Source organism: Ovis canadensis, chromosome Y, assembly GCF_042477335.2.
Source record: "Ovis canadensis isolate MfBH-ARS-UI-01 breed Bighorn chromosome Y, ARS-UI_OviCan_v2, whole genome shotgun sequence".
NCBI lineage: Eukaryota > Metazoa > Chordata > Mammalia > Artiodactyla > Bovidae > Ovis > Ovis canadensis.
This window is the reverse complement of record NC_091271.1, coordinates 15,425,472-15,438,063: the sequence shown is the minus strand read 5'-3', so window position 1 is coordinate 15,438,063 and position 12,592 is coordinate 15,425,472. Positions and strand designations below refer to the sequence as shown.

General features: G+C 42.2%; 1 protein-coding gene across 1 annotated transcript; it reads right to left on the bottom strand.

The window, feature by feature from the left end:
- Nucleotides 1–3,284: 3,284 nt before the first annotated feature.
- Nucleotides 3,285–4,907, bottom strand: LOC138431508 (zinc finger protein 280B-like; the record flags this gene model as incomplete). Its single annotated transcript, XM_069573614.1, has 1 exon — nucleotides 3,285–4,907. A coding segment is annotated over exon 1 (1,623 nt), but the record flags the coding sequence as incomplete, so codon positions are not given.
- Nucleotides 4,908–12,592: the final 7,685 nt, after the last annotated feature.

The window sequence follows — 12,592 nt, the reverse complement described above, 5'->3', positions numbered from 1 at the left end:
TGGAATTCATTTGTTTCAGGAAAGGTCCAGTCAAGCAACAACCTGGGGAAAGAAAGGGAAGGAAAGAAAGAGGAAGAGAGACAAGGGAAGAAAGCAAGAAAAAGAAAGGAGAGGAGAAGGAAGGGACAGTAAATGTCTCAACAAATGTTGTAAACTATCCAATAAAACAATTCTCTTCAAGATCTAAAAGCAGAAACGGAAATTTATTAAGCCAGATACTCATGGCTTTTGATGGTACTCAGAACAAGAAAGCCCATTTACACATCACTGTTTAGAAGTTTAGAACTGGCCAACACAATACGATTATTAAAAAAAATAAAAATATGCCATGTTATTTGTAAAAAGACAGCAGAAATAATTTTTAAAACATTATTTCTACAAATACTAATTTTACTTACAATGTTTTGGCAACATTAATAAAATAATAAATTTTACCTGAAACAACAAACAAGGCAGACAAGGGAATTCACAAAGGGCAGTAACAAAATAATAATCTTGACACATCTTCAATAATTTGTAAAGAAAACAAAGTGTCATTGTGTGAACAAAATATAGAGGTATCAAAAGAAAAACAGAGGAAGCTCCTGAAAGAACTCAACTCACTATTAACTATCTTTGATTTGCAGGCACAGAAACTGACTCAAGTTAATTCTAAGAAGCAAAGCCCTGATGTTATTATCTCTTCTCTTTTTCATTTTTCTTTTTCTTTCTTTTCTTGTGAAAATTTAGGAAATTTAGGCTGGAGAGGGGAGAAGAGGATAGAGACTTCAAGTGCCTTTAAGGAGGAGGAGGAAAGAGAGGGGGTTGGAGATTTGATTGTGTTATTTGAACAGCATTGGTGAAGATTAAACAAGGGAGGTAGCAAGCCATGCAGGCCTATGGGAAGAGTATTTCCAGAAGAACAGCACTTGCAGTCTGGATCGGGAAGAAATGGAATTTCTGGAGGAAAACCAAGGCCAGTGTTGTCAAAAAGAGTACATTAGTGGGGAAAATAGTAGAGTAGAAGACAGAGAATGGAAGAGAGGAAGCAGTCAGGGACCATATAGTGGGAAACTTTTAATTTGGCAATAAATACAACTTGTAGTACTTAGGAGCATACTTCACAGCAACTAACAGCAACAGTGTAGATAATAGCCACAATAAAAGCACATAACTAAAACATTTCATATTTTTTACTACAGAAATCGAAAAAGGATATATGAACGCAATAGTCTGCATATTTATTTATACAGAGTTTTCTCCTGAGACCAGAACACACACACACTATTTATACAACTAAAAGTGGTTTCAGCTGACACTTAGCAAAGCGCTTTGGCCCAAATAAACTAACCAGAAAGGCATAGTAAAATATTCAAAGTGCAAATAAATCAATCAAGCTTTGAGTAAATAAACAATTTATTTGAATTTGAATTTACACTCATGAAATTACCTAAAATGGAGACAATAGATTCACTACAGCTTCATCATTTGTAGTCCTTCCTCTTCAGTTCTGAGAAGGATGCTAACCGCTTGGTGATGATCTCTTTCCAGCATTTTTGAAAACTTAGAGGACTTAAAGAAATTGAGGACTGGGGAAAGTGGCGAGAGACAAAGAGGAGGAGAAAGGAAGAGGAAACGGAGAGATTGCTCCTGGCATAAGTCTGCAGACAGGATCCCAGCTTCCTGGATTGGTGCACAGAGACTGCTAGGTATCCATGCCAGAAGTGGAGAAGGGATGACATTCACCACCAGGAGGAGACTCAACTCCAAGAACCTACAGAGGCAGCCAAGTGCGCTGATGTTCAGAAACCAATACTTAGAGGTTACCACACAGGTCTGTGAAAGAGCCCTTGGAGACCGCAAGAAAGAAGGTTTCCACAAGTATATTCACAGATTAGATGGTTGGATAGATTAGAGGAAGGATAACTCTATGACCTGATAATTACTGAAATACATGAGACAATTCTTGCACATCAGACTGTGTCAAGAAAGACGGAAACACAATTAGTTTGATTCAATGGGAAATGACACACGCAAAGAATTAGCTGTTAACTGTACTACATTTGTGCCCAAGGCAAGATAAGATACAGAACCGAAATCTTCACATGGTCAACTCGGGTAAGACACATGTAACTGGAAAATGGAAGGAAGAGTTCCAAAAAGGCTTTAATCACCCTGGACTATTTTTATCCACTATATTTACGATTCTTGGACAACTCCACTGTAGCTTAAGGGTAAGAGAACTCAATTTAGCCCAATTCAAAAGCTGAACAGATTTCCTGTGTTTGATCCTTTTCAGCTACAACTATGGGTCCAGCGCAAATCAAAGTGGACGTCAAGGCTCTTTTTCCTTTGGGAATTTTAACTTGCTTTGCTACTGTGTCTGACACAGATATGCCGACCTCACTGTGACTACAGGCCAGCCAAATGGGAAAGGGGACAGAATGAATCAAATCCCCCTTTTGATCACTCAACAGGAGGTCCACAGGCACCAGGTCTCATTCTATTAACTATCTCTGTTTCTCCAACTGCAGTCAGTGCTACACAGGGCCTGCTTCATGCTTGCCAGGGTCTCTCACCAAACACAGGCATTTTAATGGCTGGCTTCCTTGAGATGTCCTTGGGCTAGGTAAAAGCACTCTGAGACAGTGTTCCTTCTCCCTGGGCTCTGTGCCTGCAGTGAATGTATGCCTCTTCCTCAGCTGGGACAAGAAGCCACAGCTCTTCACTGATTAAATCCCGTGTCTGGTCCAAACGCACATCGTAGCTTCTCCATCAACCTCCACTGCACGCTTTCAGAGCCAGGTTATCTTAGATCAGCCCAAGAGGCACTTCAGAGAGTGACATTCAAATCTGGCTATATAGCTGATACTGAGATCTTCAAGGCATGAAAACAGTTCAAAATTACGTTGCTAAAACACTCTACAGATTATATGTATAGGAGAGCTTTCGAACTTACAAGTAACATCAAATACCAAAATAGGTTCTTACTTTTCCTTTCTCCACTTCTCTCATTCTCTCTCTCTCTCACACACATGCACACATCCTTTTTACATGTTAAGACAATTACACGAAAAACAGATCATAGATTTTTAAATAGCAGCTCAATATGAAGATCAAACAAAACTGTACTTCCTCTATTTAAAACAAAATCACATAAATTACCCATCGGTTTCCCTATATTTGATATTATTGAATAATGCTATAAGTTGATCTTTTTGTTTTTAATGGGGTTTTTAACTTTGACTGAAATACTTGCTTCAGACTTACTGAAGGTAGAATTAACTATTTTTTTTTTCTTTTTTTGACCTCCTCCTTTTAGATTTGGGGGGTGATGATTCAAAATCAGATGTGTTCACAGTAATGGATGCAACTTCCACCAATCCTGGCTGAAGGGGTTCCAGTGATACCTGAATAACAATTTTTGTTTCAGGAGACAATCCTTCTAGCTGCTTAGGCTTCTTAAACATTTGATGACACTGGGTCTTGTGCTCCCTTTCCTCTTTGGAAGTTAAAAACTGTAGCCGACATTTGGAACACTGGTGAAAACTCTTTTCCCAGTGCCCTCGATGATGACGTCTGTATGCTGTTGCAGTTTTAAAAATTTTGAGACAAAACGGGCAAAGTAAATTCTTAGTGTTACCATGGTATGCTCTGAAATGTGCATCCACATCTGCAAAAAATGATGATCTGTAACTGCAAACCTGGCATACATAGGGCATTTCACCAGGCTTATGATTGTCTTTCATGTGCTCTAAGAGAACCTGATCTGTCTCAAAGGACAACTCACAGATGTGACAGACTGCGGAGGGCTCCTGGGCCGTGTGGACACTTTCAGTGTGACACTGCAGCTGGAAGGGAGTCGGAAACTGGCGGAGGCAGTGCTGGCAGGTGGTGTGGGTTTTCCAGCTGTCACCTCTCTGCCTCTCAAGTTCCAAATGGTGCTTCATGTGATTCATAAACTTGACCTTTTTTAGAACTTTCAAGCAGCTGAGGCATTTAAACGCCGTGTGGGTCTTCGGTTCTGGTTGCCCAACTCCTCCATGCTCACCATAGTAGAAGTCGCAAAGTAACACAATCAGATTTCCTTCTGTGGGATCACCAATTTTCTTTGGACTTGCCAAACTTGGAAAATCAGTTTTTGTCCGTCCACTTTCCCCTAAAGGTCTTACAGGCTTGCAATGAACACTGTCCTTTGGAAAAGGTGTTGGACAACGTTCTCCATTCTGAACATGGCTTAGTGAGGTATGGAAACGGTCTGGTGTGCTTTGCTGAGTGGTCTCTGTATGAAAAAAACCTGACGGGGAAAAACCTAAAGAATGTTCCCCTACAATGCCATCACTGAGTTTAGGCCTTCTGGGATTTCTGCGATTTGTTTCACAAGGGGAAACTCGCTTTGATACATGAGGACTTTTATTCATATCTCCTGCAGAAACTGCTGTTTCTACTGGATGCTGCAATGAACTTGTGAAGGTAATCAAAGAAGAACATACCTCCTTCGAAAAGCAATCAGGCACTATTTGTGGTGAAATACTTTTATAATCAGCTTGAGACGGAGGTTCAATAATAATAGGACTACCTGTTGATCCCGAGTCAGAGTCAGACACTGGCAAGACAGTCTTTGATTCTGATGTAGGAGTCACATGACTAACAGGCTGTAATCTGTGAGCGTTACCTTTCCTGAAGTGACCATACCTTTTTCTCCTTGAATAAGAACCTGGGGTATCTCTGTTCAGTATGTTTGAAACGACTGGTTTTGAAGCTGAGCTCATCCCAACAATGATCACGTCAGCATCTTCATTTATATGTTCCACTCCAACCAAGATCACTTCATCATCATCATCATCATCTACTTGTTTCGTCTCTCCCTCCCTTTTCCGTACTTCTGGCTCTTGTTCTTCTTCACGTAACATACATGGGAGTTCCATATTTTTAATACTTTTTTATTCTTAGAGGGTGCGGCCACAAGTCCCAGTGCTTCCTTTATACAAACTGCCACCTAAGTATAAACATACTACAGATTAGTTAAGTACAGAAAAATGGGCTATTTGATTATCTCCAAAACTCTAGAGTACTTATACACACCCTTATCTTACAGACAAAGACACTGAGTGTCAACCAGACTCAATGACAGCTAAAAAAACTACGACTACATGTCTACATGGCTCTAGAATCATAGCTTTGTCGCATGTTCACTTTAACCTCTTCTATTTCAAAAAATAAAGAGGAAAAAATAAAAAACGCCACACTGATCATTAGGTGAAATCACATGTAATGGAGAGTATTTTTACAAAAGTATCGTTCTACAGTGTTTCAAAGCATGGACTTTGGAGTCAAAGGAGATTAATTTGGAATTCTAACTTAACCACACACCAGTTGCGTCTTCTTGGGCAAATTGGTAACTTTTAAATGTGTTTCTTTATCTTAAAGACAAACATGCTTATTTCTTAGACTTAAGGTTAACAGCGTTTTTAAAAGGCATCAGCTATTCAATGGCATCTTGTTTTGTAGTAAAAATGGAATAAAATGTATCTTAAGTGCACATTACAACCGATCCACAAATTCTAATTTCATAAATGTTAACAAACAAAATAGGTAGCAAATTCAAAGTATAATCTATCTATACCTAGTTAACAAACAGCATAATTCAATGTCAAGCACTTAATTCAGGCCTAGGAAAATGAGAATGAGCTCTCTTTGATCATCTCACCCCAATTCCACACTGATATATCCTAAATTTCTCCCTCTAATCCTGGCTAAACTTCAATCCAACAATGCTTCATCTTTATGCCACACGTCTCTTCCCCACATAGCAGGTAAAATGATGCCAGTCTTTCTCTCATACCAATATCGGACAGAGACATCACACACACACACACACACCCCTGATATCCCTTATGAATACAGGTGAAAGAGTCCTCAACAAAATACTGGCAAACAAAATCCAACAGCATATAAACAAGACTGTATACCATGATCACATGCGATTTAGGGAGGTATGCAAAATTGGTTCATTATAGGAAAGTCAATCAACATTATGCCATTTTAAAACAATAAAACAAATGACACATCTGCCTGAAGAAAAAGCATTACCCTGAATCTAGCACCTTTTCATAACCGGGGTTAAAAGAACACTTAATAATTAAGAACAGAAGAGAACTTTCTCAATCGAAGGGCACCTGTAAAAAGACCCACAGCTAACATCATACTTAAGAATGAAAACTGAAAGCTTTCCCTCTAAGACTGGGAACAACACAAGGAAGTCTATTACACACTTTGGCTCAACATTATACTGGCAGTTTTACAACCAGAGCAATCAGGTAACAAAAGAGAATTGTTGCTGCAGTTTCAAAAACAACAACAACAACAACAACGAAAAAACAGAAAACAGCCTTCATAATGGAAAGGAAAAAGTCAAAGTATATTGGAGATATCATACTTTTGTATAGAAAATCTTGAAGAAAACACAAGTATTAGAATTAATATAAAGCTTGCAGAATAGAAGAAAAATATTTTAAAAGTCAACCACATTTTATACAGTAGCAACAAATGTTGTTAAGTAAATACTTGACTCTACACTAGCATTCAAAAGAATACTTAGGAAGTCAGAAAGAAAAGACAATATATTCTTTTGAATGGCTGAGTAATACTCCACTGTGTATATGTACCACAGCTTTCTGATCCATTTATCTGTTGATGGACATCTAGGTTGTTCCATGTCCTGGCTGTCATAAACAGTGCTGCGATGAACACCGGGGTACATGCGTCTCTTTCAATTCTGGTTTCCTCAGTGTGTATGCCCAGCAGTGGGATTGCTGGGTCATACGGCAGTTCTATTTGCCATTTTTTAAGGAATCGCCACACTGTTTTCCATAGTGGCTGTACTAGATTGCATTCCCACCAACAGTGTAAGAGGGTTCCCTTTTCTCCACACCCTCTCCAGCATTTATTGCTTGCAGACTTTATAGGAATCAATTCTAATGAGATGGATGAAACTGGAGCCGATTATACACAGTGAAGTGAGCCAGAAAAAAAACACCAATACAGTATACTAACACATATATATGGAATTTAGAAAGATGGTAATGATAACCCTGTATGAGAGACAGCAGAAGAGACACAACTGGATCCTTGTGTGTTACAGATAGATTTTAAAATGGTGCAACTGCTACAGAAAACAGTTTAAAGGCTCCTCGAAAAATTAAAAAGCTAGAGCTGACACATGATTCAGCAATTCCACTTCAGGATATAAATTCAAAAGAAGTTAACATTGGGTCTTGGGATATCTGCAGAGCCGTGCTCACAGCAGCACAAAGCGCAACAACTAAGAGGTGGAAGCATCGAAATGTCCATCAAATGTGATATATACACACAATGAAATATTATTTAGCCATATAGAGAAAATTCTGTCACATGCTACAACATGCATGATCATTTCAGACATCAAGCCAAATGCAATAACCCAGTCATACAAAAAGACAAATACTGTAAGTTTCTACTTGCATGAAATAGCTAACACAGTCAAGCAATAGAAAGGAAACAAAAAGGAACGATGGAGTCCATGGTCTAGGTCAATGGGCAAGAAAAGAGGACTTGCTGTTTAATGGGACAGGTGATGGGTACAGAGTTTCGATTTTGCAAGCTGTAAAGGTGTAGAGATCTGCTTCATAACAATGTGATAAGGAATTCCCTGGTAGTTCAGAGGTTAGGACTCCACAGTGTCCTATCAGGGGCCTGGGTATGATCCTCAACCAGGGAACTGTCATTCAAGCTGCACAACACAGCTAAAACAATGACAACAACAACAAATCAACACTGTGACTATGTGTGTGTATATGTCTTAGTCACTCAGTTGTGCCCAACTTTGCATCCCCCGGGACTAAAGCTCACCACGTCCCCTTCTCCATCGGATTTGCAGTGGGTTGCCATTTCTTTCTCCAAAAGGCTGATGAAAGTGTGCAAAATACTTAGCATGCAAAAATGGTTAAAATGGTAACAATTTAACTTAGATGTTTTCTACAACAATTAAAAACAGAAGAGCATTTAACAACCAGGAAAAGAATTTGAATAGACATTTCCCACTCTTTGCAACCCCATGGACTGTAGCCTACCAGGCTCCTCCGTTCATGGGATTTTCCAGGCAACAGTGCTGCAGTGGATTACCGTTTCCTTCTCAAGGCGATCTTCCCCACCCAGGAACTGATCCCAGGTCTCCTACCTTGCAGGCAGACACTTTCCCTTCTGAGCCACCAGGAAAGCCCCGAGCAAAATGTCAATCAGTCTCACTGAGATACTATTTCACACCCATACTACTTCACAGCCAATCAAAAGGACGAATAATAACAAGTGCTGCAGAGGATGTGGAGAAAAGGAATCTTCATGATATTGTTGAGGTAATTGCTGTAAAATGGCACAACCACTCTTGCAAAAGTGGTTGGACAGTACCTCAAAAATTAAATGTAGAGTAGAGATATGATCCAGGAATTTCCCTCTTTTGTATATATGCACCAACACTGAAAATGTTCAGTCCATGCAAAATCAGTGTTCACAGCAACATTACTCGCAATAGTCACAAAGAGTACACCATCCACGTATTATCCATTCATTGACAAATGGATAAACAAACTGTGGTATATGCTCAAAATGGACTGCACGGAAGCCATTTACCATATTCATATACCATATTCAGCCATAAAAATAAAACAAAAACAGTCACTGCTATACAAGCATGAACACGATGAATCTTGAAAGTACACAAACGAGGGGACTTTCCTGGCGATCCAGGGTTTAAGACTCTCCACAGGTGCCATCCCTGGGCTGGGAACTAAGATCCCACATGCCACATAGCTAAATAAATAAATATTTAAAAAGAAAATATGACATCTGAATAAAGGCAGGCACAAAGGTCACACATTGTATGTGGGAGAACTGTAGGTGGAAGACAAGCAGAAAGAGAAGCGCTCTGTAATCCAAGTGAAACATTTTTTTTCAGGGAGGAGGAAATGAACTACTCTGATAGAGGCTGCCAATAAATTAAATAAAATAACAATTAAAAACTCACCACTGAGGTAAACATTTGAATTCACCTGTGGCCTTGACAAGAGTGGCTTTATGGGAAAATGAGAGAACTCAAGATAACAAAGTCTAGGAACAACTCTGCAGAGGTCTATCACAAGCAAATATGAAATAAAAGCAGCAGAAGCAGGAGGTGTCACCAAAAGATGGATTTTTAACGACAGGTCACATTATGGTCAGTCTGTTTGCTGATGGGAACCATCCAGAGAAACAGAAAACTTAATCCAGGACAAAGAGGAGACTTGCTAGAACATCAAGAAATGAGTAGGTCTAGAACTGAGTAGATCAAAATTGAGTGCATCAAGCGAGAGAGCACACAAGCTGGAGAAGGCAATGGAAACCCACACCAGTACTCTGGCCTGGAATATCCCAAAGATGGAGGAGCCCAGTAGGCCGCAGTCCATGCGGTTTCGAAGGGTCGGACACGACTGAGCGACTTCACTCTCATGCACTGGAGAAGGAAATTCTCCAGCGTTCTTGCCTGGAGAATCCCAGATAAGGGAGAGCCTTGTGGGTGGCTGTCCATGAGACTGCAGAGTCGACACGACTGAAGCAGCTTAGCAAAAGTAGCAGCACACAAGAAGGGTACACAAGCCAAATAATTTGCTCACATTGACAGAGCTGAGACCATATGAAAAAAAAGGCTGGCATAGTGGATTAATGGGTATGGTAACCAGCCTTCAAGTGAATTCAATCTCCTGATATTCCCACCCCTGTGTAGTTCTCTCTCAATCTATCACAGGGTAGACCTGTGAGGCTAAGCAAATACACAAGTGAAGATGTGTAACATCTGAAAAAAAACTCTGCACTTTATCATGGGTCAAGCGCTTTCCTGAATCACTCATTCTGAGAAAAGACAGCAGCCTCCACAAGAGAAACCCCTTGGAGAGGCCCACAGAAGGAGGAACTGAGGCTTCATGAGTACAGCCAAATGAGAGAGCTTAGATTCAACTAGCTAAGTCTTCAGAGGTTGCCAAGCCAGACAAAAGCTTGACTACTACCTCAGGGGAGATCCTAGGCCAAGAGATAACAAGTGGTAAGTTCGTTCAAACTATTCCATTTTGAGATCATATGTACAACACAAACATTTCAAGTTCTAATACCGTTCACATCATACAATACACACAGAACAGTTCTCCTATAAATATAGCAAAAATCAAACCACACACACACACACACACACACACACACACTCACCCAATCCAAAGCACCGAAATACAGGATTGCCTAACAGTCCAGTGGTTTGGTTAGGACTCAGCCCTCTCACTGCCAGGATCCTGTGATCGATCCCTGGCTGGGGAACTAATATCCTATGAAGCCACATGTTGTGACCAAAACAAAACATGCTGTGAAGTTCAAAGCTGTATCAGCAAGATAAGTATACAACACAGCTGTAGGCACAAGTTGCTGGGCATAGGGCTTCCTATGATCTTGTTTACTCGCATGAAATGAACTCAGATGGTGCCTCACCCCCATCCAGTGGAGTTCACTTACTTAATGAAGAAAAGCCCTTAAGGGTACAGAAATGAGCAAGTAATCTCACGTGAACATGTTAAATCACAGGATATTTTCTCTGAATGAACCACTGGATTCATTCATTCATTTGGCCATGCTGTTTGGCTTGTGGGGTCCCAGTTCCCTGACCAGAGATTGAATCCAGACCACTGCAGTGAAAGCCCAGAATCCTAATCACCAGGCCACCAGGGAACCCCCACACCTGCATTGCTTTGCTTTCCTAGCTAAAACCTTAGGATATGCGCATTGCCCCATTTTAGCCTCACCAAGTGGTAGGAGTCAGCTCTATACAGCGTAAGACCCATAGTGTTCTTACTTTTTTTCTTTCAAGAAGGCAGGGGAAAGCAAGCCACCCTGCCTGTTTTTAAGCTTGCCACTCAGAAAGCTGCCAACCTGAAACCATGATGGCCCTGAAGTCAGCACCCACAATCAGGGTCAGGTAATCCCCAGGTAATCAGGTCAGGTCAGGTAATCAGGAATACTCTCTCTCAACAGCAACGTGTCAGTCGACGAATGAAAGGAGAAAAACGCAATGTAAGAAAGCCACAACTTTGTCCCTTATTGTAAAGATGTCTGTCACCTTACCTCAGGGGCCCACTGAAATCCTGAGCGCTTGAGACCTCCCAGGCAGCACACGGTCACATCCTGGGGACAAGCAGAGGAAACCGCCAGGGTGAGTCCCCTGTTCTGGGAACATTCTATCCCCCCAGGCCCTACCTGGTCCTACCCTACGGATGCTGACCAGGCATCTCACACTCAACCAGACCAAGTGATTGAACTCCTTTGCCCTGAGCTTCTTCCTCCCACCTCCCTTCTCTCAGTAACAAACAAACAAATACCTCATCTGCCAACTTCCAGAACCAAAGGCCTGAATCTCCGGGCCCCCAGGGATGGGGCAGCCCTGGAGGCCGAGGAGAGGCAGAGGAACCAGAAAAACGACTAAAGCACCAGGGCAGTGAAGAGGCTGCTAGATAAATGTTTTTTTTCTTTTTGTTTTTGTTTTTTTTCTGCTCCTGCCTGACTGTGCCTGGGTGCAGAACCGGGCTGGGCCGTGAAGTTTTGTGCATCTGTGTTTAAATACATTAGGTTCCACAGGAGAGTTAGGTGCCAGGGGCCAGGGGCCTAAGAGGCCCTTTCCGCGAGCTGGCTTGTCCCGCCCCTGGGCAGGAAAGCTGCTGGAGAGCAGAGCCCGCCCAGACTAGAGAGGGGAGAGTGCGAAAGGAGCCTGAAGCCTGTGGATCCTGCCACAAGCTCTCACCGCCCTCACCAGCTGCCCCGCCCAGCAAAGCCTCGTTTGAGTGGGGACCCGAGAAGCCCTCCCTTTAGCCATCAGGCACTGCTTTGGCTGAACCACGCTCCAGTCCTTACCGGTCCCCATTGAGGGAGGAGACAGAACTGCCAGCAGCTCACCTGCCCTAGGCAGTTCCAAGATTAACCCTGAGGAGTCGAGCCTGAGGGCATCTGGCCTCCTCAGGTCTGGAGCGCCGTCAGCTCCCCCTACAGGCCTGCTGGCTGCCTCCGATGATTGGCTGCCAGATGTCGGCGCCTGCAATCTGATTGGCCGCGAGGCCGAGTTGGGCGCATGCGCGCACGATGAGCCCTCCCCCCACCCGCTCACCCCGTAAAAGCACCCACTGTAGGCGTGGTCAGGCTGAATCTGAATCTCAAGGGTCTTGGGTCAAGATTCCTCAGCTCACCAAACGTGAAGAAAGAAAAAACAGATGGCACAGTCGCCAGGGCACAGGGCTGAGAACGGCCTCCGAGTCTACCAGGGGAGTCCAGTGATGGTGTCCGGCACTCACAGCCCTCAGGGGTGACCTCCCTTAAGCCAGTTCTTTGCTTAAGGAACTTGACCTTACAGTGGATCTTGGCACCCCTCCTGTTGGAATTACATTTGAATCAAGGCAGGGCAGCCTGCCCCTGTTTTTTGCACTGTCTATTGTGAGCTGAGAATGAGCTTTACTTCTTCTTCCTCTTCTTTCTTCTTCTTCTTCTTCTTCTTCTTCTTCTTCTTCTTCTTCTT